At 37.1% G+C, this 23,435-nt stretch overlaps 1 protein-coding gene across 1 annotated transcript in view; it reads right to left on the bottom strand.

Moving 5' to 3' along the window:
• Positions 1–23,435, bottom strand: part of CCDC171 (coiled-coil domain containing 171) — a 255,270-nt gene that overhangs the window by 187,445 nt on the left and 44,390 nt on the right. Inside the window, exons 8-11 of the mRNA XM_070430172.1 lie at positions 14,908–15,000; positions 13,456–13,616; positions 11,079–11,217; positions 3,522–3,624 (exon numbers count right to left, since the gene is read on the bottom strand). Coding sequence (XP_070286273.1) covers positions 3,522–3,624; positions 11,079–11,217; positions 13,456–13,616; positions 14,908–15,000 — 496 coding nt within the window. The remainder of the gene's footprint in view (positions 1–3,521; positions 3,625–11,078; positions 11,218–13,455; positions 13,617–14,907; positions 15,001–23,435) is intronic.

The following is a 23,435-nucleotide window of genomic DNA, read 5'->3' as shown; positions in this document are numbered from 1 at the left end:
AAAGTTTTATCAAATATATTTGAAAATTTGATATCCATATTTTTTATGTCACTTGTATATACCTTGATTTTTTCCACAGTAACAAACCATGAAACGCTAATGCTGTTTTGGAAAAAAGTAAATAAAAACAAAGAAAGTTACACATTAATTTCATAAAAGCATTACTAAGAAATATGAAGGATTAAAGCAGACCCCAAAAATAGATAACAGCAAAGCACACTACATTTCTAATAGTTTACCAGTAGAAATGTACAATCCATCAGGTGAATGGGCCTTGGTCATATTCTTCTGCTCTTTCTAGAACAATAAAACTGCCTGAACTTGAGAGTTTCCTAAAGAACCCATTCGCTGCCCGGCTTGTGTGGCTCAGTGGTTTAGCAACAACTCATGCACTAAGAGGTCGCCAGTTCAATTCCTGGTCACAGCACACGCCCAGGTTGCAGGCTCAGTCACCAGTGGGGGGCATGTAGGAGGCAGCCCATAGATGTTTCTACCTCTCTCTCTCTCTCCCTCTCCCTTCTCTCTCTAAAAAAGAAATCAATAAAATTTTAAAAACCATATTTTTAAAAATATAACTCATTTGAAAATATCTGTTTGGTTCCTTTAAAAAACAGAGTTCTGGAGGAGGGAGACCAAGATGGCGGCGGAGGTAAACACCGGAGACCGCTGCCGCAAACAACCATTTCAAAAATACAACTAAAAGACGGAACGGACATCACCCAGAACCACAGGAAAGCTGGCTGAAGAGAGACTCTACAACTAGAAGGAAAGAGAACAGCAAATCGAGGCTCAGAGGCGGCGCAGTGTGGAAAATACAAAGGTACCGAGGTGCGCGCGCAAAGCGGGCTGGTGGCTGAGGGCGCGGTTGTCGTTTTCTGTCGGGAGTGAGTCTCAGACTCTGGGCTCCAGATCCGGGCGAGTCTCTAGGGACCCAGACTCAAACGGGAGAAGCGGGATTATCCGGCATCAGTTGGAACCTGAGGGCAGCTTTCTCTCCGAGGTTTGCAGCGGCTGCCGGGGTTCTGAGAAGCAGAGCCTCTGGGAACGGGACTGAGCGTGGCCATAACTGCTCCCTCCGCCCGCCCTGTGGATCCCGCCCCGCCCAAACCCTGCGCACAGCCATTTGCCGATCGCCTCAGGCAAAGGCTGGATTAGCGCCTCCCCAGAAGGCAGACGTTTTCCATACAGCTGATTCCTATAGCCAGTCGGCCTGGTGGTCAAACCCCTCTAGTGTTAACTACAACAATTAAGGCTTGGCTAGAACAAGACTGCGCACAGAGACCACAAGGGGGTGCACCAAGAAAGCATAAAAGATGCGGAGACAAAAAAACATGACAGAAATGGAGGATATGGAGCTAAGAATCGCAATTTTGAGGGCTTGCCATAAATTTGTGCAGAGCCTCACGAAAACTAATGAGACCCTCGATGCTACGATAAAGAAATTAGAAAGTAAGCATACACGGACTGAAATAAAGAATATTATACCCAATAGCAGACCAGAGGAGCACAATAATCAAACCAAAGATTCGACAAAAAACACCCAATTGGAAAAGCAAAATGAAAAAAGAATCCGAAAGTGTGAAGATAGTGTAAGGAGCCTCTGGGACAGCTTCAAGCGGTCTAATATCAGAGTCATTGGAGTGCCAGAAGATGAGAGACAGCAAGATATTGAAAACCTATTTTAAGAAATAATGGCAGAAAACTTCCCCCATCTGGAGAAAGAAATGGACTTACAGGTCCAAGAAGCGCAGAGAACCCCAAACAAAAGGAATCCAAAGAGGACCACACCAAGACACATCATCATTAAAATGCCAAGAGCAAAAGACAAAGAGAAAATCTTAAAAGCAGCAAGAGAAAGAGGCTCAATTACCTACAAGGGAATACCCATACGACTGTCAGCTGATTTCTCAACAGAAACTTTGCAGGCCAGAAGGGAATGGCAAGAAATATTCAAAGTGCTGAATACCAAGAACCTACAACCAAGATTACTTTATCCAGCAAAGCCATCATTCAGAATTGAAGGTCAGATAAAGAGCTTCACAGATAAGGAAAAGCTAAAGGAGTTCATCACCGCCAAACCAGTATTATATGAAATGCTGAAAGGTATCCTTTAAGAAGAGGAAGAAGAAGAAAAAGGTAAAGATACAAATTATGAACAACAAACATGCATCTATCAACAAATGAATCTAAGAATCAAGTGAATAAATAACCTGATGTACAGAATGAACTGGTGATTATAATAGAATCAGGGACATAGAAAGGGAATAGACTGACTATTCTTGGGGGGAAAAGGGGTGTGGGAGATGCAGGAAGTGACTGGACAAAAATCATGCACCTATGGATGAACACAGTGGGTGGGGAGTGAGGGTGGAGGGTGGGGTGGGAGCTGGAAGGAGGGGAGTTATGGGGGGAAAAAAGAGGAACAAATGTAATAATCTGAACAATAAAGATTTAATTAAAAAATAAATAAATAAATAAATAAAATAAAAAACAGAGTTCTGGCCCCACCAGTGTGGCTTGGTAGTTGAGCGTCAACCCATGAACCAAGAGGTCTCAGTAAAATTTCCAATTGGGGCACATGCCTGGGTTGCAGCTCAATCCCTAATGTGGGGCATGCAGGGGGCAGCCAATTGATGATTCTCTCTCACCATGGATGTTTTTATCTCTCTCTCCCTCTTCCTTCCTCTCTCTGAAATCAATAAATATTTTTAAAAAACAACAGAGCTTTGGAGCTCAATTTTAAAGTATAAGGAATTTAATTTTATGTGCTTTTTAAAGAATATAATAGAGTAAGAAAACAACGAAATAAATCCAGGCTGACAGTATGGCAAAAGACAGCTAAAGGAGAAAAGTAAAGGTATTTAAGTCAAAGCAACTACAGCACATATAATGGCATAAGCACAAAAAATAAGGAAGTAGAAATGGACGGCATTCATTAGCCAACTAATGCTTTTGCTAGTTTCCAAAATATAACTACCTAATATACAATTTGTATAGCTTTTTATCATATTAAGTGCACTAATACTAAAACCAAAATATTTTACCTAAGCATTTTTATCTAGAGAGAATATACATGGCAAGAGGAAATGAAAGCAACATGTAGAGTACATAGTGTTACAGCCTGTGTCCTACAAAACCTTCTGAATGCATGACCTTTAAGTTGCTGAAGGTTGCTTCAGAATTTGGCTCTGTTTGATCGAAACATCTGCTTCCCTTGCAGGTATACTGTAAGGACTTTTCTCTCAGTTGGTTTCAGAACACAGCAGTGAGCCCTTGTCTGTCCAATCACACAGACCCCGATACTTGTAAATCAAGTTCTGGGAGGACAGCAGCAGGTCCACATTCCGTCACCCTTTCTCAGCCAGCCAGGCCAACTGACTGCTGTGAGGACTGTTCTTATCATGTCATCAAATCAAAACATGTTGAGATGAGGGACCATAAGAGGCATCTGCAGAATTCCCAAAACGCAGTGACTTTGGAACACTGACAGATGCATCTGTCATTTTATACCTTCAACTAACCTGATGTACACTGGCCCGACACAGTAAAGCTGTCCACAATCGATTCCAATTCTTTCACGTTATTTTCACATGTCTCTACTAGGAAGGCCTGGTGCTTCTTAGCCTTTTAATTAAGAAAAAAATTAGACATAATAAGGTCATGCATAAGAGCTGCAGATTTTGTGTGTGAACATACATAGCACAATTAAGGATAAACAAGCTAATAATAACCCCTTTCAAGTCCATTATTAATAAACCTCTTTCTGTCTTAATCATGCCTTTTACTTGGATTAATGTAATATTGGATAAGGTCTCACTTAACAATTTACTGAGGCTTTAGTGCCTGGCACTATTGTATTTTATACATAGTAATTCTTTTTACTCTTACAACAACCCTATGAGGGAAGGGCCTTTATTATACCAATTTTACAGATAAGAAAACTGAGAAACAGAAATTAAAGAACACTTTAAAAAATCATGCTGGCAGTCATGTGACAAACTGCCAGACAGTGGTCAAGAATGAATGCAGTAAGACCAATTGGAAGGAACTTTAACAGTCTACTTAAGAGTTGGTGGAAGCTTAGGCAGTAGAATGGCTAGATCTTGGTAACATTGTATTGGATTAGATGATGTTAATTGGGCTGGGCTGGGCTGGGCTGGGCTGGACTGGACTGCACTGGACTGGACTGGACTGCACTGGACTGGACTGGACAGGATTGGATTGGATTGGATTGGATTGGATTGGATTAGGCTGGGAAAGTGTTCAGATGAAAGGAGGGGCCAAGAGTGATCCCAAGTTTTTAGGCTAAGAGAACTGGGCCAATTTCAGTAGATGAGTGAGGACAGTGAAGGTGAAAAAGTCTTATTTTGGCTGTTTTCGTTTGCTTATTTTTGTTTGTTTGCTTGCTTGCTTGCTTGTTTTTGGCAGGAAGTACCAGTCATGAATTCTATTTTGATCATATTACAATGGAGATACCTTTAACACACACCCAGCAAAAGCACAATGCCTAAATAAATGGTCCTAAATAAATATTTTTGAACTAACAAAGAACAAGTAAGGTAGAAAAATATGGGAAGCATCTGGACATAATGGTGCAAAGCTCAGTAGGAAAGAGCAGGGATAGGTTTGGGAATCATCTACAGTTATCACCTGAAGCCTGCCTTGAGAGTGTCTGATGAGGGGAGAGAAAAGAGCTTTTTTTTTTTTTTTTTTCGTGTACGGGATGACTCTCCAACCAACCAAGCCACCTGGCTAGGCTCTTAATAGCTTTTTGATGAGCAAGAAATTCTAGAATGAAAGCAGAATATATCGCCTAAATAAACAAAACCCTTGGGTTAAAAACAAAGTGCCAACCAAAGATAAAATACTAAGTTTCTAATTTTTGATTAACATGTTTTACCATGTGACATAAAGAATAAGTTTAGCGCCCTGACCAGGTGGCTTGGTTGGTTGGAGCATTGTCCCATACAACAAAGAGTTGAGGGTTTGATTTCTAGTCATGGCCCATGCCTAGGTTGCAGGTTTAATCTCCATTTGGAGCACATGCAAACACAGCCAATCAATGTTTTTCTCTCTCATATAGATGTTTGAACTTTTGAAACAGTTCTGAACATTTTTTAACTCTAGTAAGTTTCTGAACTTTTAACTTGAATATATTTTAAGCCATTACAAAGGAATTCTGAGTAAAACCAGGGGAGCTCTGGAACCTGTAATCAACATCACACCCATTTGCTCCACAGCTCTCATCTTCTCATACGATCTTCCACCTAGTAGCTACCACTGCATACCCAGCGCATTTGTAAGGACTGAAGGAGAGCTTGCTCAGCTGAACTGAATTTGATCTGGTTAGCTTTCACAATCGTCACTATCTGCAGTTTTTCCTTTGATACTATTTATGATAGCTAATATCTCATATAATGAAATATCACCCTCCCTTATGAACCTTTACAATTAATTTATTTTTCAGTATATGGTACCTTCCAATTTGAATAAAGGGCCTTGACATACCCCTTCTTCCCCCCACTCTCTCTCTCTCATACATACACACACACACACACACACATACACACACACACACAGTAGCATTTTACTTTTTCACAGGTCAAAAATGAGATTTGACTTTTCAGATACTTAATAATTTATGTAAAAATAAATTTCAAAAAGCTTTATACTAACATTATAAATTTAGAAAGCCAGCCATGTAATAAGCATTTAAATGCAAATACACATATTTAATGAATATTACTTAATATTAAATTTTTAAGAAACATTAAGAGAGACAGAAAGTGATATTTATAGAATCAAAAACAATACTCATGTATAAATACTATTATTCTGGGTGAAAACAGGAATCAAGACATTTTTAGTAAAATTCAGAATAGAATATTTTTAGCCCAATAGTTTCAAATGCCTCCTATAAAACCAGAAGCATGTCCTTCTAAAGCAAACCTAATAGATTATTTGAAGCAAAATATTATCAAGAAGCATTAACTTTACCACAAAGCATGGCAATCAAAGCACTTTCCCAAATTCTATATAATGCTAGCAATCATTATCATTATATAATAAGCCAAGCCCCCAAAGTATAGGGAAAATATATATATACTTGACCATTTTCAATCACAAGTTCTTCAGAGAATAAATATTCTTTGAGCAAAACCTCATGAGAACTAGAATTCCCTTTCCAATATATGATCTCTCCTAGAGCTGTAACTAAATATTACTGAGTGGCAGAAAAACAAATCTCAAGAAATGATGGACTTTAAAAAATTTCATTGTAGAAAGCACAAAGCAAGTTCTAATAATACCAATTTGAAAATGATAGCTCCCCAGCTTCAAGAGAAGCAGATAAAAAACTCACAGTAATGACTAAAAAACCCAACCGACCTGCTGAGCCTCTGGACCTTAATAAGCATGATCACTGAGCAGCCTCAACTAGAAATGGTTTTATTTGGTGCTTGATTAAATCATTATTAAACTCATAGGTTTTAAAATTAATAGTTCAATTTTAATCAAAACTTTTTAAAGTCAAATTCAATACTATATAACACAGAATACAAAACTAATTTGGTTAAATCCTTAGGTGTTCAATGTTGAAATTCTATTAATTTTGTGACATTAAAGATAATAATATACTATTCATTGACTAATCACAACTTTAATTATTAATTTCATTAAAATAAAAGCACAATTAAAGTCAGCTGGGTTTTAAATTTTTGACTTTTCCAAAATTATGTTCTATATTTGTATTATATCTCTTGACACTGAGGAGCTATCATTTTCTGACTGGTTTATTAATACCTTGTGTATCCTGACCAAGATGAACTCTATGGCCTCTTCCAGCTCTAAAAAGCTATAATATACTATATTATACAATTGTTATTACTTTTTTTTTACAATTGTTATTTTTAAGTCTCAAAACTTCCTTAAGTCTTTGCATATTATTAATACTTTTATCTCACTAGCAAACCTATAGAGGAAAGAGGCTTTAATCTTCTCTTGCAATGCAACAGAGAAAATAAAAACCAAGACTTGAATAATGACCATGAATATGACCTAAACTAGAAAACAAGCTGTTACCTCAAAGGGAGAGAAAAATTACCTGTAGGTAATTGCTGCTTCCCATCTATATTCTATAAAATACTAGAACTATTATGTTCAAAAGAAATATGACTATGGGAAAGACACACTAGGATACACAGGGTCATGAAATGTCATTAAAACAAAGTTTCATTTCCAAAACAAAAGGTAAAAGCTTCCTGTCATTTTCTCTTCAGTCAAAAACAATTATGAATTCAAAGCAAAAATAACAGCTAGACTTTGAGGATGTAGAAATAGAAAAACTCCATTTTCTGTGGTTTAAACGTCTTAATTTGACAGATATCTCTTCATAGAACAAATTTTTAAAACCCGCTCCCAAAATCCACTAATCTATTGAAAGGGAAAAAAAGGCAATATAAGAATACGTACAACAAAAATACTTCAGGAAAAATTATAGATTCTTTATTTTAAAAATTGTACTTACTATTTAGTGTAATACTATTTCCATTAAATAAATTTTCATTAAATAATTTTAAAATATCATACTATAGTCAGGTAGAGAGGTAGAGAGCAACAGTTCCAATAAGCATAAAACAGAACAAGTTAAAAGAGAGAGCTAGTAATAGTGAAGGAAAAAAAAGAGGTGGAAAAGAAAACAGAAAGATGGAAGAAAATAAGACATGAAGCTAGAGGTATAAGAGAAATGAAAAATGAAGAGAAAACTATAAATAGTTAGGTTGAACCATATAAACTGCAAATCATTTAGGCTGCAAGCTGAGTAAGTTTTTTGAACATCCCTTTAGCTCCTCAGCAAGGAACTATTCACAGATCTTCAACTGCTTTTAGTAATGCATCAAGCTTTGAAGAAACAACCCACAATCTTCATCCTATCTAATAAAAGACAAAAAGGGTAATTGACCATACCTTCACTATGCTTCCCATTGGCTAATCAGCGCCGTATGCAAATTATTATCTTTGATGGCGGCTAATTTGCATACTGCAGGCAGGGCTGGCCAGCACCAGATGCCATCCGGGCCCCATGTGCGGCCCTGGGCAGCCAAAATTAGGCGGCGCAATCACGTCACCTAAGCCCCGTGTGCCTAAGCCCCGCCCCTAGCCGGGCCCCCCATGTGCCGCCTAAGCCCCGCTGCCAGCTGGGACCCCATGGCAATCCCAGAGCAGGCAAGTGCGGAGGGCGGCCCGCCCCCAGGTGGGCCTGCTCCTGGGGCGATCCCAGAGCAGGCAAGTGCAAAGGGCGGCCTGCCCCCAGGTGGGCCTGGTTCCTGGGATCGCCATGGTGATCCCAGAGCAGGCAAGTGCGGAGGGCAGCCCACCCCAAGGTGGGCCTGCTCCTGGGATGCCATGGCGATCCCAGAGCAGGCAAGTGTGAGGGCAGTCGGCCCCCAGGTGGGCCTGCTCCTGGTATTGCCTTGTCGATCCCAGAGCAGGAAAGTTCCCCACAGGCAGCACCCAGCAGGGCCTGCCCCCGGTCTCTGCAGTGATCCGGTGATCCATGAGTAGGAAAGCGCAGCCTGCAGGCAGCACCCCACCCTGGCCACAGCTCAAGGGAGAGAAAAACACGCAGTGGAGGCCAGGAGCCTGAGAGATCAACACAGAGGGGCGCCTACTCCAAGCCTCCACGGTGTGGCTGGGGGCAGGCCCCCAACAGACACACACTCACACTCACACACACACACACACACACACACACAGGACGCCTGCTCGGAGCCTCTGCTGCCAGACTGTGGCCATCAGTAGGACATCCACTGAGGGCTCCCGGACTGTGAGGGGGCAGGCTGGCCGGAGGGAACCCCACCCCCCCAGTGCACGAATTTCATGCACCGGGCCTCTAGTCACTATGATAAAACAATAGTGTTCTATAGGATGACTGCCAAGGGCCCACACAAGCAGACAGAGGTTGCTAGTAAGCTACAATTTGCCTTATTTCATATCATTTACCAACTTGTAAATATTAAAAAATAAAAACCTGTTGGCACCAAGTAAATTTTTTCAACCACAAAGCGCCCATACCTCAGAGGTCTTTTATTTTGTATCTAGTCAGTGGAGTGCTAGAAGGCCAGAATTAGGAGGATGCATGCAACTTATATTGGTGACTGTATTCTTTGCTGTTACATTCCCAATTATCACTGTTGCTCACTTTCCAAACTATTTAGTACAGTGTCTAATAAGCAAGCAGACCAAATCCAAGACTCAGCTCAATAACTCTGACATGTTTTTATCCACCACTGACTCAACTTCCTGAATCAGGAGTTAAGAGATGGAACAGCCCATGAAATTTAGGGTAGCACCTAACAGGCACCAGAGTATGCTACCCAGAGAGCTCTAAACTTTCTAAAACTCCACATCCCAAATACTTAAACAACAAATTCAACCACAGAGGAAACAATATCAACCTCTGGATCAGAACACATTGACTATCTTGAGTTGAATGGAGAATATATATAAAACTGGATCATTTGAAAATTACAGCATTCAATTTTATACCATCTTTACCTCTTAACCTGGGCAGCATTGATTTGGACACCACTTCTTGCTATGACCCAAAGTTTTTTAACAAGGAGAAAAAAGACTTATTTCCCTCAAAAACTGATATCACTAAGAGTTATGAGATTTGGTTGAAAATGAAGTAGCCAGCCGAACCGGTTTGGCTCAGTGGATAGAGCGTTGGCCTGCGGACTCAAGGGTCCCAGGTTCAATTCCAGTCAAGGGCATGTACCTTGGTTGCGGGCACATCCCTACTGGGGGCTGTGCAGGAGGCAGCTGATCGATCTCTCTCATCGATGTTTCTAACTCTCTATCCCTCTCCCTTCTTCTCTGTAAAAATTCAATAAAATATATTTTAAAAAATAAAAAAAAGAAATTGAAGTAGCCAAAGAGGAAATAGGGCATTACTATACACCTTGTGCCCTCCCTGTTAGGGTTCCCAGCAAACTGCAGAGTAGGAGTATGTTGCATCATCCCAGCCAGTGTGGCTCAGTGGTTGACCTATGAACCAGGAGGTCTCGTTTAGATTCCACCTAGCATGTTTCTTGAGGCAAGTACCATAGTATAATCTTGGCATATGGGATGATTTAAGTTAACCTCAATGCATTCACAATTTTTAGGACACATCAGATTTTGGTGAGTGCTATTTTAAAGATGCTAAACAAAGTACTAAAGAAATACAAAGTGGGGAAGGGGCAGGATTCTCAGTTAAGGTGGATAATAAAGTAGGGAAAGAGGGAATGATGGATAGCTTCACATGTTGCAAGGTTATCAGAGCGGGGTGTTAAAGGATATACAGGAACTTGTAAATAGAAAAAAAGAGAAGGAGCATTTTAATCAATGTGGGTCAAAGAAAAAGATAACTTAAATAAAAGCAAGAAGATATGACCATGGATATGCGTTTAGGAAGCCAAGGACTCCACTGTGGCTGGAGTAAGGCAATGGCGAAAGAAGAAGCTGGAAAAGTTCACATGGAGCCCAAAGAAAAGGGCCTTAGACAAGAAGCTGGACTTTATTCTGAAAGCAATATGGAGACATTGATGGTATTTTTAATAAAGGGTGACAAGAACAGATCAATATTTTAAAAAGACAAACTTGGTGATGGTATGAAAGCTAGTTTATTGCATAATGGAAACAAAGTTATCAGATACAAAATCATTACAAAAGGGAGTCTTTTAACTCATTAGATCTGTTCATTATAAATCCTGATACATGCCCCTCCCATTCACCTAGGTAACATTGTTTTATGCACCTAAAAATAAATGAAAAGATAAGTTAAAACCACAGAATAAATTTTAAAACATTCTATGATTCAGTTTTCACAAATTCAATTCGTTTTCCCAATAATTCCAAAAAAGAGAGGTTTTATTATGTACATCTTAGTTGTAATCAGCATCTCTAGTTTTGAAATTTTATATCAATGTCACCAAAATTACCTTCATACCATTATCTCATAGCATGCTGTGAGAAAAAGCCTGTTAAACATCAAATATGACCCAATAAAATAATTGCCATAGGGTTTTTATCCTTACCATTACAAGTTCTTCCTGTAATTCACTGCAACTTTTTTCATTATACTGAAGTCTCTTTGAAAGGTCTGTAATTACTTTCTTCTGCTCCTCAATTTCTTCATTTAGTTTCTTGTTTTTGGAAGAATACTCTCTTTCTAATCTGAAAAGTTAAAGTGTTGGAGCAAGTTTTTCAAATATGCTTTTAACAAGTCCTATTATACACCTTTCAGACAAGTGGCAGGTGTACTTTCAAGACAAAAGGCTTTACTAGGTCACCTCCTATTTTTGCAAATAAAAAGGGTTGCACATTCTTAAATATCTTTTGTTAACAGATATTTGTATACGCCCAACTGTACAAGCAAGACATGTTTAGTGTTGATTTGGTCCACAGGCATGGATGTATGGAACAGAATGACAGATCTCAGAGGGGAAGAGAGTAAAGAGGATGGGAAGAGATTAACCAAAGAATATACCAATATATGCATATATACATAACCCATATATACAGACAATAGTGTGGGAAAGTCTGGGGTGGAAAAGGGTCTGGGTGGAGGGTGGCAATGTTGGGGGAGGTGGGGGACATCTGCAATATTGTCAATAATAAATTTTTTATTAAAATTTTCAATTAAAAATTATTGTTACTTAGCAAATATGAAATTAATGCAACTGTTATTTGGGTTTTTTAAAAATAAAATCCAAACTGAGTCCATTGAAATGAGACCATCCTCTTGCTGTCAGGAATCTCATGCACAACCCAAAGAAGTTGGTTCCCATGCTTCTGCCAACAGCCCCACCCACGGGAAAAGAGCAGGGCAGGAGCGTACTGAAGATTAATGGGAGCCCCTGTCTCTGGGAATTCCAATAGGGAAGAGTTGGAACTTAAAAGATGGAGGATTTAGGCAAGAAAGGAAAAAGAAAAGAAGGTGGAAGTAGGAAAGATACCTTCTTTCCTATGGGATTCCCATTCTATTATTTTTTTAAAGAGCTCAGCTAAGAATATAACAACAGCCCAGCCAGTGTGGTTCAATGCCTCACCTATGAACCAGCAGGCCATGACTCGATTCCCAGTTAGGGGTGTGCAGGAGGCAGCTGATCCATTATTTTGTCTTATCATTGGTGTTTCTATCTCTCTCTCCCTCTCCCTTCCTCTCTGAAATCAATAAAAATATATTTTTTTAAATTACTGGCTGAGTCCAGGGGTTATGCTCATATGCATACAAGTTCTCTGAGATTGGACAGTCTGTTCCATGCTTCTATGTCTCTGAAGGCCTGGGGTGGGTGGTGGGGGTGGGCTAGGAGAAGTCAAAGGGGGAAAAAGGGAGACATATGTAATACTTTCAATAATCAAGATTTTTTTAATTACTGATTGAAAATATTATAAGCATTACTAATAAAGGTAATCACAGTGAAAGAGTTTTAAATTTTTTCAAACTGTCTTTCAAGTGCCATCTTTATGATTTTTGCCATACTCATAATAATTACTACTACTGAAATAATACTTTCTTAAGTTAAATTAAGTATTGTAAAAGGAATCTTTATATTACTACTGTAAATGAAAAACCATGAACTATTTGTCATAAATAGAAACAAACATTAAAAATAAATACATAGCTCTAATTGCCAACCTATTATCATGTCCATACCAATGGTGGGAAAATAGGAGAAAATGATTTAAAATGTTTACTAATCAAAAAAATTAAAATAAGTAAATTTTTTAAAAACAAAATGTTTACTAATGACTTTCGGGGGGAACATATTTAAAAAGTATAAATTTCTTAAAGCATCCCACAGAACATTCCAGATAAAAGGCTGTTGGATTAAAAAAGGTTAGTAGGAATCAGAAAGATCATGATCTGACACTTATTACCTGTATGTCCTTACCCTCATTAACCCTCAATTTCCACCTCTGTAAAATGGAGGTAAGAAGAGTAGCTACCTCATAAGGTGTTATATAAGTTAAGGGAAACCATGCAATGCTGGGCTCGAAGTAAGCACACATACTAGCCACTAGTATCGATTACTCCTACTATTAATTCTGCAGTTTGAGAAAATCTCAAACATTATCCATCTCCTCACAGACCATTTTAGGTGGCCTAGAAATCAAGGTCTTTAAAGATACTTTATTATCTCAGCAGAGATCATATAAAATGCATTAATACATTTACTTTCTAGTGCAAGAACTGCATTTCTGAGACTACTTGGAACAGCTATGATACTTAAAAATCCAAGAGCATTTCCATATTTACCTGTACAGGGAAGCATAGTTATAGTTTATGAAGTCCTTCACCCCCAAGCTACCACTGACATTAATGGGAGCTATATCTAAAATACTACACATTCACACTTACATAGGTTTCATAAACTCTTTAAATTAGAGAATTTTACATAAAACACTTACAAACTTAGTTTTGCAAAGCTCTCTTGTGCATTATGCTTTTCTCGCTCATATGCACTTTCAACTTCTCTGAACTCATTCTTGATCATTTCCAAATCAGCAACAGCTTCTGCTTGGCTGGCCTTTTCTACCTGCAAAGCTCCTTCAAGGTCTCGAATCCGCAACTACCAGATGAGAGAAAAGTCATTAAAAGCAAGCAAGGAAATGCTAGTGGCATCAATCTCAAATTGAGTAGAATACGTTATCAACAGCAGATTATCATCCATCCAAACACTTCCTTCTTTCTGCTTTGGTTTAAAAAGGGAAATAGAGAAAAGACAATTTATTCCCTTTCTCAACATGTTTGTTTGTTATTGTTTTTTAAAGATTTTTTTTAAAATTGATTTTTAGAGAGACGAAGGGAAAGAGAGGGAGAGACAAAAAAAAAATCCATGTGAAAGGAAAACATTGATTGGTTGCCTCCTCCTCGCCCCCTACCAGGGATCGAGCCCAAAACCCCAGCATTTCCCCTGACCAGGAATCCAACAGGCAACCTTCTGGTGCACTGGAGGACACCCAACCTATTGAGCCACACCGGCCAGGGCTTTCTCAACATGTTTAATGAAAGGGAGGAAGAGTGGAAGAATAGTTAACTGTGCTAAAGAAAAGGAGAGGTTGGGTATGATATAATTTGCCCCATCCAAGTGCCTAATTTTGACCTCCTAGTCCACTGACACTTCTTTTCTAAAATATAATAAATGAAGTGTGTGTTTTTTAACTAAACACAATTATTCTTCCCCTGTTTGAGAAACATCATTACATCTTTATAAGACCAAGAAAGTTAACACCATCTTTTTATTCCTGGACACCTTCATTTTAATTCCCCTCTCAGATTTAATCCTTCTCTTTATTATGTTCCCATAGTATTTTAGTATTTCATATTTTTACCTCTTCATCTATCTATATATCTATATAGTATTGCTGGTGATGGAATGTAAGTGCCAGAAGAAGCTCCTTCGCTTTTTATTCCTGCAGCTTTTAACACACTGATAGGCAATATGTACAGGATAAACACTCAATAAATAAAGCTGCATATTTTTAATGTTTTCCAAAATAAATTCATCCCATTACTATGGATAAAAAGAACACTCTGATCAGCAAATCTTTCTGGGCCAGATGATAAATATTTTGGACTCTGCAGGCCATGAGGTGTCTGTTGCAACAACTCCACTTCGCCACTGTAGCATAAAAGTAGACGAGATAAAAATTCACAAGAACAGGCAGTGAAATCTGGCCTGTGCGCTGAACTGTGCAAACCTCCTCTAATACAGGAAAGACTATACCTGTATAGTAAATAGGATAATGAGTGTCTTAACAATATGCTACCCATTCTAAATGCATACCTTGGTTCTCTGAATATAATGCTGTTTTTCCCAGCTTAGTAAAATCCATACAAAAAATTTGTTCACATTTTACCTGAATAATTTCAGAGTTAAATTTTGATTCCAAATGTGCTGCTCTTTCTGCTTCAATATTTTCTTCTAATTTCCTCACTCGTAGTGTAGTCACCTGAAAACAAATTAGAAGTATGTTTTAAATAAACATCAATATTTAAAGTGGATATGGTTGACTATAGTCTAGAATTGTAATTAACACTTTAAATTACCATGGCCTCTCTTCTTTACTTTGTAGGAGTGTAAAAGTCATGTTAAAAATTCGTGTAGCCCTAACCAGTTTGGCTCAGTGGATAGAGCATCGGCCTGCAGACTGAAGGGTCTCAGGTTCGATTCCAGTCAAGGGCATGTACCTTGGTTGCGGGCACATCCCCAGTAGGGGGTGTGCAGGAGGCAGCTGATCGATGTTTCTCTCTCATTGATGTTTCTAACTCTCCATCCCTCTCCCTTCCTCTCTGTAAAAAAATGAATAAAATATTAAAAATAAAAATAAAAATAAAAATAATAAAAATAAAAATTCGTGTAGCCCAGCTGGCATGGCTCAGTGGTTGAGCATCAACCTATGAACCAGTTCGATTTCCAGTCAGGGCACATGCCCAGGTTGCGGGCTCCATCCCCAGTGTGGGGCGTGCAGAAGGCCTCCAATCAATCTTTCTCTCTCATCACTGAAGTATCTATCTCTCTCTCCCTCTACCTTCCTCTCTGAAATCAATAAAAATCTTTTTTTTAATTCATGTAAAAATCATGCTCAGGAAGACTGTTCCAGAGCTTGCTTGCTTTTTCCTTTTTATTAAGGTATAATTTACATATAATAAACTACATATATTGAACGTGTACACTTTGATGTTTTGACACACAGAGACACCCAAGAAATCACTGTCATAATCAAGACAAGAACTATTTCTATTATCCCTTGAGGATTCCTTGTGGCCGTTGGTAATTCCTCCATCCAGTGCTGCCCACTGCATGCCTATCCTGAAATAGCTGCTGATCTGTTCTTTGTCACTACAGGTCAATTTACATTTTCTGGAATTTTACATAAATTGAATCATACAGCGTGTACACTTGATTATTTGCCTTCTCCCCAGCATAATTAAAGATTCATCCATGTGGTTACACATATCAATAGTTCATTCCCAATGGTGTATCTGTTCATCTGCTGATGGACATTGGAGCTGTTTCCAGTTTGGGAAATTACAACTGAAACTGTTATGGGCATTTGTATGGGCATACACTTTCACTCCTCTGGGGTAAACAGTGAAGAGTACAATGACTGGGTCAAATGGTGTACATTTAATTTTTATGAAACTGCCACACTGTTTTTCATATTGTTTCCTATTTTATACATCAGCACCAACACCTGACATGGTCATTTTTGTGTGTCTTTTTTTGGGGAGAGGAGGAATTAGACATTCAAATAGGCACGTAATAGTATCTCATTTTAGTTTTAGTTCGCATCTCCCTAATGGTTAATGACATTGAGTGTGTTTCCATGTAGATATATAGGGCGTCCCCAAAAAATGTATACACACAACAGCTGATAGCTCCAATGATGTTTCTTTCTTTTCAGATTTAACCCCTTGGAATTAATGATTCAAATTGTGCATACATTTTTTGAGCATAAGCAAAGAGAAATGAAATCATGTTTAAACAAAAACTTACACACAAAATGTTCATACAGCATTTTTCATAATAGCCAAAAGTGGACACAACCTAAATGACCATCAATTGGTGAATGGATAAACGAGCTGTGATATATCCATAAAATGGAATATTACTCAGCCATAAAAAGGAATTAAGTACCAATACATGCTACAACTTACAGGAACCTTGAAAATATATGTCAAGTGAAAGAGCTCAAACACAAGAGACTACATATTGTATGGCTTCATTTATATGAAATGTCCAGAGTCAGCAAATCAACAGATACAAAAAGTGTGTTAGTTACACTTTCCCAGTAACTAGGGGCAAAGGGAAGAATGAGGAGTGTCTGCTAATGGACATGAAGTTTCTTACTGGAGTGATGAGAACGTTCTGGAATTAGACAATGGCAATGCTGCACAACTTTGGGATTATACTAGAAGCCACTGAACTATGTGCTTTAAAACGGTTAATGTTATGATATGTGAAGTATTTCTCAATTAAAAAATAAAAAGAATTCCTGAGTGTCAGAACCAAAGACAATGTCAAAGAAGTGACAGCCACTTCTCAGTTTCTGATAAAAATGCCCTCTAAGTGCTGCCTTTGAATCCTTGGAACAAGGGATCCCCATTGATTGTAGGTATAAGTTATGCATGGTACCTGCTACTACAGAGAAACTTTAACGTTAACTCAGATTTTGAAATGAGCATTACCTGAGGTGGGTCCAATACCAGTAAAAAAAAAAAAAAAGAAGAAAAAATGTAAACACCACAAGATAAAGTTTCTGTCCTTAAAGAATTATAGTCGACTTTCTCAGTCTTCAGTATGCTTGTTTTGGGTTCTATGAGTTAGAAGAAGTCTAACCAGTCACAAGAAAACAGCCCATAGACATTGAGAATAAAGGATTAGAACCAGAAAGGCTAATAAAAGGCAGATAGAGGGAAGAAACCAGTTGAACAAAGCTAATATATATTTTTAGATTTCAAAAAGCATATGCATAAGTTTCTCTATCAAAATAGTAGTCTTATATTTTATTAAAATATGGAATATTCAGTTACTCCATGATAAAAGAATCAACAGTCTTTTCATTTTTTATGTATATGTTGTGTCATATTAATTAGTTACCTAATTTTCACTCCAAGTCAAGAATAGGTTGTTTTTCCTGCCTAGACCAAAACAAAATGGGTTGAAATAATAAATGAGAGGTCATATCTTTATTTTCAGACTTTCCTACTTTGAATGAAATAGCCAGAAGAAAATGAGTTTTAAAAATGTTTATTATTACTAAAACTATCAATCCATCAGTAAGGAACGCAAAAATATATTCAAATCTTTAAGCTAAGTCATTCCAAAAGTGGGCTTTGTTGACAGACATTATTAAGTTAAAGCAACCCTGCTAATAAATGTATTTTAAATCTTCTAGTCTGGTGAATTAATCCTTATATCCAGCAGAGGGTGCTAGAGGAACATCAACATGCTATTCACAAAATGTTTTTCCCAATAAAACTGCCTAAGATTAAGCAGCACAACAATCATAAACTATCTCATCTGTATCTAATCTTAATGTAATCAACAAAGTAAGGGCAGAAAACATAATGGAATTCATATTAAAACACAAAATCCAACACAAATTCATATATACAAGACAATTTAGCTATACAAAGGTTTGCCTGTAATACAAGTATTACACCATACATGTCTGTTCCCTAACACTATGCACAGCAGAGTTATTTATATAACACAACAGTCACATAATTTATTCTTCATTTGCTGGTTCTGATGTCCTTTCCTACTGCAATATACTTCCAAGAGATTTTTATTTCAGTAAATACTAAATGTTCACATACCTTTTTTTTTTTTATGACATGTCTCATTAAATCACACTAAGTCCAATTAGGTAATCTGCACTTAAGAACAGTGAGTATTCATTATCTGAATATGGAAATACAGAGATTGATGTCTCCTGTCCAACCCTTTGATACATGTTGTCTTAGCATAACACAGGGCATGAGCTGCAGGCTCCAATTCAGCAACAGAATTTACCAAACATATTGAGACATTTGTTCTCCACACATTTGTTCCCATGGCTCCCATGGACCTGTTCCAAAGTTTCACAAAAGTTATGAAAACATGTGTACAATGCATTTGCTGAAAGACTGGACCAAAAAAGCACCTACTACATTATTTTCTCCTCAAATAGAACATACTCAGCTCAGAGGATATATGTGAACTGAAAGGAATTAGTCAAGCAGTAAAACTCTGATATACAAAATTTAGTCCACTAAAATGGACATCGAGAAAAATGGGATCCTGCTTCCTGCTCGTCGCCGCCTCCACGAGCTCCCTGGAATCCTTGCCACCAACCCCACTAGCATGTCTCAGGCGGCGTCTCACAAAGTCGCTGAGGATGTTAAAGCACAAGACCAAGCCCTCAGACAAGGAGATGCTGGTCCACCTACCGCCACTACAAACAAGCCATGGATGCTGGACCTCCAAGGCAAGGCCACGTGGATGCCTGAAATGAGCTCAAAGGGACTTCCAAGGAAGAGGCCATGAAAGCTTACATCATAAGCTTTTATTTACAAATTTAAAAAAGAAAAGAAAACTAAAGAAGATATATGGAATACAGGGACTGGATTTGGCTGTCAGCCACACTTTTCATCTAAACTGATATCATGCCTTGTTTTTCTCACACCATAGGTTAAGTGAAATAATGAAATAAACCCTCTTTCTCAATACTGTCCAGGATACGAGTCTAACAAATTAGGGGCTGAAATGGTTACTGACCTTGCTGAGTACTTTAGATCAATTAAAAGTGCATTTAAAAATAAAGAAAGTAAAAATAGGGAAGGAAATATCATACAAGTACCAACTAGTTAGGAATTTCTCAGGAGTATGTGAAGTGGCACTGTTTCCAAACAGTTGCACAAAGTTTACCCCAGAATGTCAACAGCTATCTAAATAGAAAGTGGCTGTGTATTTAACTGTTTTTCCAGATTTTATCACCTGATATTTCCATTAATGAACATTTTTGCAAATAACAAATATAGTAATAATCCATATTCAAAAAGATGATTCTAAGAGACTGAATCATCACAGACTAAGTCTATAATGGTTACTTTAATGGTAAGGATATTTTGTTATATTTTAGTGACCATAACTAATTTATTATATCTGCATTAAGTAATTATAATACTTATTCCCTACCTATGTATGGGGGAAAATGTAGTTACTGTACTTTAAGCCCTTAAACTGAAGATATCAAAGTATTTTTATTACCAAAAAAGACATCTTAAAGGGTCAAAGTCTCTAAGTATTTAACAAGTACTTGAAAAACAGAAGCACCATGGTATCACGCCACTTAACCTGACTCATATATGGGGGGTGGGGAAGGGTTGTAACTAAGAATAATCTATGAGTCCTTTACTATTTATCATCCTTGTCCTAATCAAAGAACTTAAAAAGGAATATTTGTTATTCAATTAGTCTGACCTTTAATACGGACTCTTTTTTTAAGCACTGATATTGCTAAGTGGCACATCTACAAAAGAGAGTGTATTTACATTAACGTCATTGATTATATCAATCCTATAACTGAATATTAATATTCCACACTTTTCAACGAAGTGTCGTATGTATTTTGTCATTTGACACAACAATATGCTATGTTTTATAAAACAGGTCAATAAAATATAGCACATAATATTTTAAATCTTTATAAGGCATTCTTATTTGAAGATTTGGATTTTTTTTTAAGTAGCTCTCTTATTTTGCATGTAACCAGCACAATATATAAGAAAAACAATTCTAGTCAGGAGCAAAATTAATGCTTCTTTTGTGACTTGGAACTTCTGTGTAAAAGTGAACAGATGACCTCCAGGTCAGGGAAATCCAATCCACTGAACTCTACCTTCACAGAAATCCAAATATGTTATATTTATTTTCAATCCCATCAAGCAAATATTACTTTATAAAAATGTTTAGAAAATTATTAAAAACAAATGAACAGGTTTGCAACTTTTCATGATCATCTCATTGATATTTACTATATAGGTAACCAAAAAAGAAAATGGAACATTTAAATAGTACCTACCATATGCTAGATCCCATACTAGATCCTCAGCTCTTATCATGAGGCCAAAAGGGGTGCTGACACACCTATAAGCATTTCCATTACAAATAAGAAAAAAAGATGTGTGTCACGAATGAAAACTGATTTGCCTCTAAGGGACATTCCTTATAATTCTCTGCTATAAATTACAATTAATTTGTAACTGTTTTATTAATGGCCAAATCACACTTGTTTTCCAGAATCCTGTAGGTTATTTTTTATAAATAGGCTCACTTAAAGCACTCCTCACTCTAAAATTACATAGCAATCTCAAGAAATAGCTGAGTGTACAGATATTCAGAGCTCTATGTGTCCATCATCTTAACCGTGCGGTTTGAGGAGAGAAACCTGTTAGTCACTGAGGATGGCAGATAATCAGAGCCTTAAAAGTTTCAGAAGGGACATATGAAGGCAGCAGGATGACTACAGCAATAAATTGGAGAACACAGCAACTTTTTTTATTCACAAGAAATGAATAATGAAATATACCACTCAAATTGTAAAACAGAAGGGATGAACAACAGTGTGATGATTAGGGGGGAGGGTGGAAGAGGACATAGATGGGGATAAATGGCAATGAAAATAGATAGGAAGATGATAGATAGATAGATAGATAGATAGATAGATAGATAGATAGATAGATGATAGATAGATACAAAGAAAAGTAGTTTAATAGGGGGGAAAGTTTTCTATTAGTTTTAGGTATAAAAACCTGATAATAAAACTAGGAAATTTCAGGGACAGACTTCATAGACCACAAATTCTCATTAGCATGGTAATTAATTTGGCATCTTTACAAATCATTTTTAAAAACCTTTTCTGGCAACAAAAACTTAAGCATCTAACACATTTTTTAATGAGTTTACAATCTGATAACCCATTATAAACATAAATACGAAAATGTATAATACTTATAAGCACAATTATATAAACCAAGTGATTTCATCATTTACCTACTTTATTGCTAGTAATCAACACAAATAGGTTTTTAAAAATAATTCCTACAAACACATGCTGGCTTTAAAAAGATGAATCCCATGAAGTTGCCTTCATGGACAATATGAAAAGTAAGATTCATTTTTTCTTTTCCTTTTTCACTTGAGTGGAGTATACAGGTAGAGAAGACAGCTACATTTTGCCCTTTATATTACTACAATATAGAATATGACTGACAGAAGCAATTCGGCACTTATTTGCAAAGACTGTTCTCTCCGCTGTAATCTTCACAAGATCTTCCGTTCTCTCAGAATTAGGTTTGCATCTTCTCTTTTCTCTCTTCTTATTGAGTTAAGCTTATTTCCCATGATAAAAAAAAAAAAATACCTCCCCTAGTTGTAGGAAGGTTTATAAAAGCCATGGATATTTCTTTTTGCAGTTCACTTTTCCCTTGGTTCTGGGGATCCAGCACCACATTTATGAAATTGGTTTGGGAGTTTGTTTGCTTTTTTAATCTAAGAAACCATTGATTCATGTTAGGATGATTAAGCCACACAATGGTATTTACCTTATCAGATTTAAAATATATATGAACTTCTTTGGCCCAAGCACATAAAGAAATCACTCTTTCATGAAATGCAACTATTGAAAAGCTTCACTAAAGTTTTAAACATTTATTAGACTAAATGTCTACTATATTTGTTGCTTTAGCCTGATATTACTGACATTATATAATGTATTCTAGTTAATTAAAATTTTAACAATTTTCCTTCTCTATTATTATCCCATAATCCTTTTTTAAAAATACCACTGACAGCCCTGATGGTGTGGCTCAGTGGTTAAGTGTCAACCCATGAACCAAGAGGTCACCGGTTTGATTCCCGGTCAGGGTATATGCCTGGGTTGTGGGCTTGATCCCCAGTAGAGGGTATGCAGGAGACAGCCAATTAATGTTTCTTTCTCATCAATGTTTCTATCTCTCTATCCCTCTCTCTTCCTCTCTCTCTCAAAAAAAAAAATCAATAAAAACCTTTTTTTAAATACCACTGACAATTTCTTAAGTACCTAGAATTACTAGTAGTCAATGTCTCCAAAATTGAATGTAAAAACCAGAATTAAATGCTCTTCAAAAATTTACCTTCTCCTTTATCATGTCATCATCTGGGCAAATAGCCAATACAAAATACATTCCCCAAAATAAAATATTAAGTAAAGTTTTTAAGGGTGAAGAATCATAGATAAGTCAAAGGACTATACCTGTCTATTTATAAAATTCTTTAAAAATGAATAAAAGAGACTATCTGGATTACCCTCAAAACTTCAAATTCTCCAAAAGCAGAGACCAGGTAATAGCAAAAGTATTTACAGAGTAGCTAAAAAAAAAAACAAAAAAAAAACATACACACATAAAATAAAACTACCCTGAAACAATTTTATATTTGCAACATCAATCAATAAAAAAAAAAAAAATTGGGCCGTAGCCAGTTTGGCTCAGTGGATAGAGCGTCGGCCTGCAGACTGAAAGGTCCCAGGTTCGATTCCGGGCAAGGGCATGTACCCTGGTTGCAGGCATATCCCCAGAAGGGGGGGTGCAGGAGGCAGCTGATCGATGTTTCTCTCTCATCAATGTTTCTCTCTTATCGATGTTTCTAACTCTCTATCCCTCTCCCTTCCTCTCTGTAAAAAATCAATAAAATATATTTTTTTAAAAAATTGGGGCAAGTAAATATTTTGTAAGGAACAAATCAATACTAACTTATAAAAACAAATCCTAAAGTTTAGGCATTAGATATTTCCTCAATGGAGTCTAAATTAGCTTACCACGCATTTTATCAACAAAAAAGAAATCACTGTTACCTAGT

Source organism: Myotis yumanensis, unplaced genomic scaffold (genome assembly GCF_028538775.1).
Source record: "Myotis yumanensis isolate MYYU_CA2020_CCGP unplaced genomic scaffold, mMyoYum1.0.hap1 SCAF_12, whole genome shotgun sequence".
Lineage (NCBI taxonomy): Eukaryota > Metazoa > Chordata > Mammalia > Chiroptera > Vespertilionidae > Myotis > Myotis yumanensis.
Note: the sequence above shows the minus strand (reverse complement) of the source record. Positions and strands in the feature narration are given on the sequence as shown.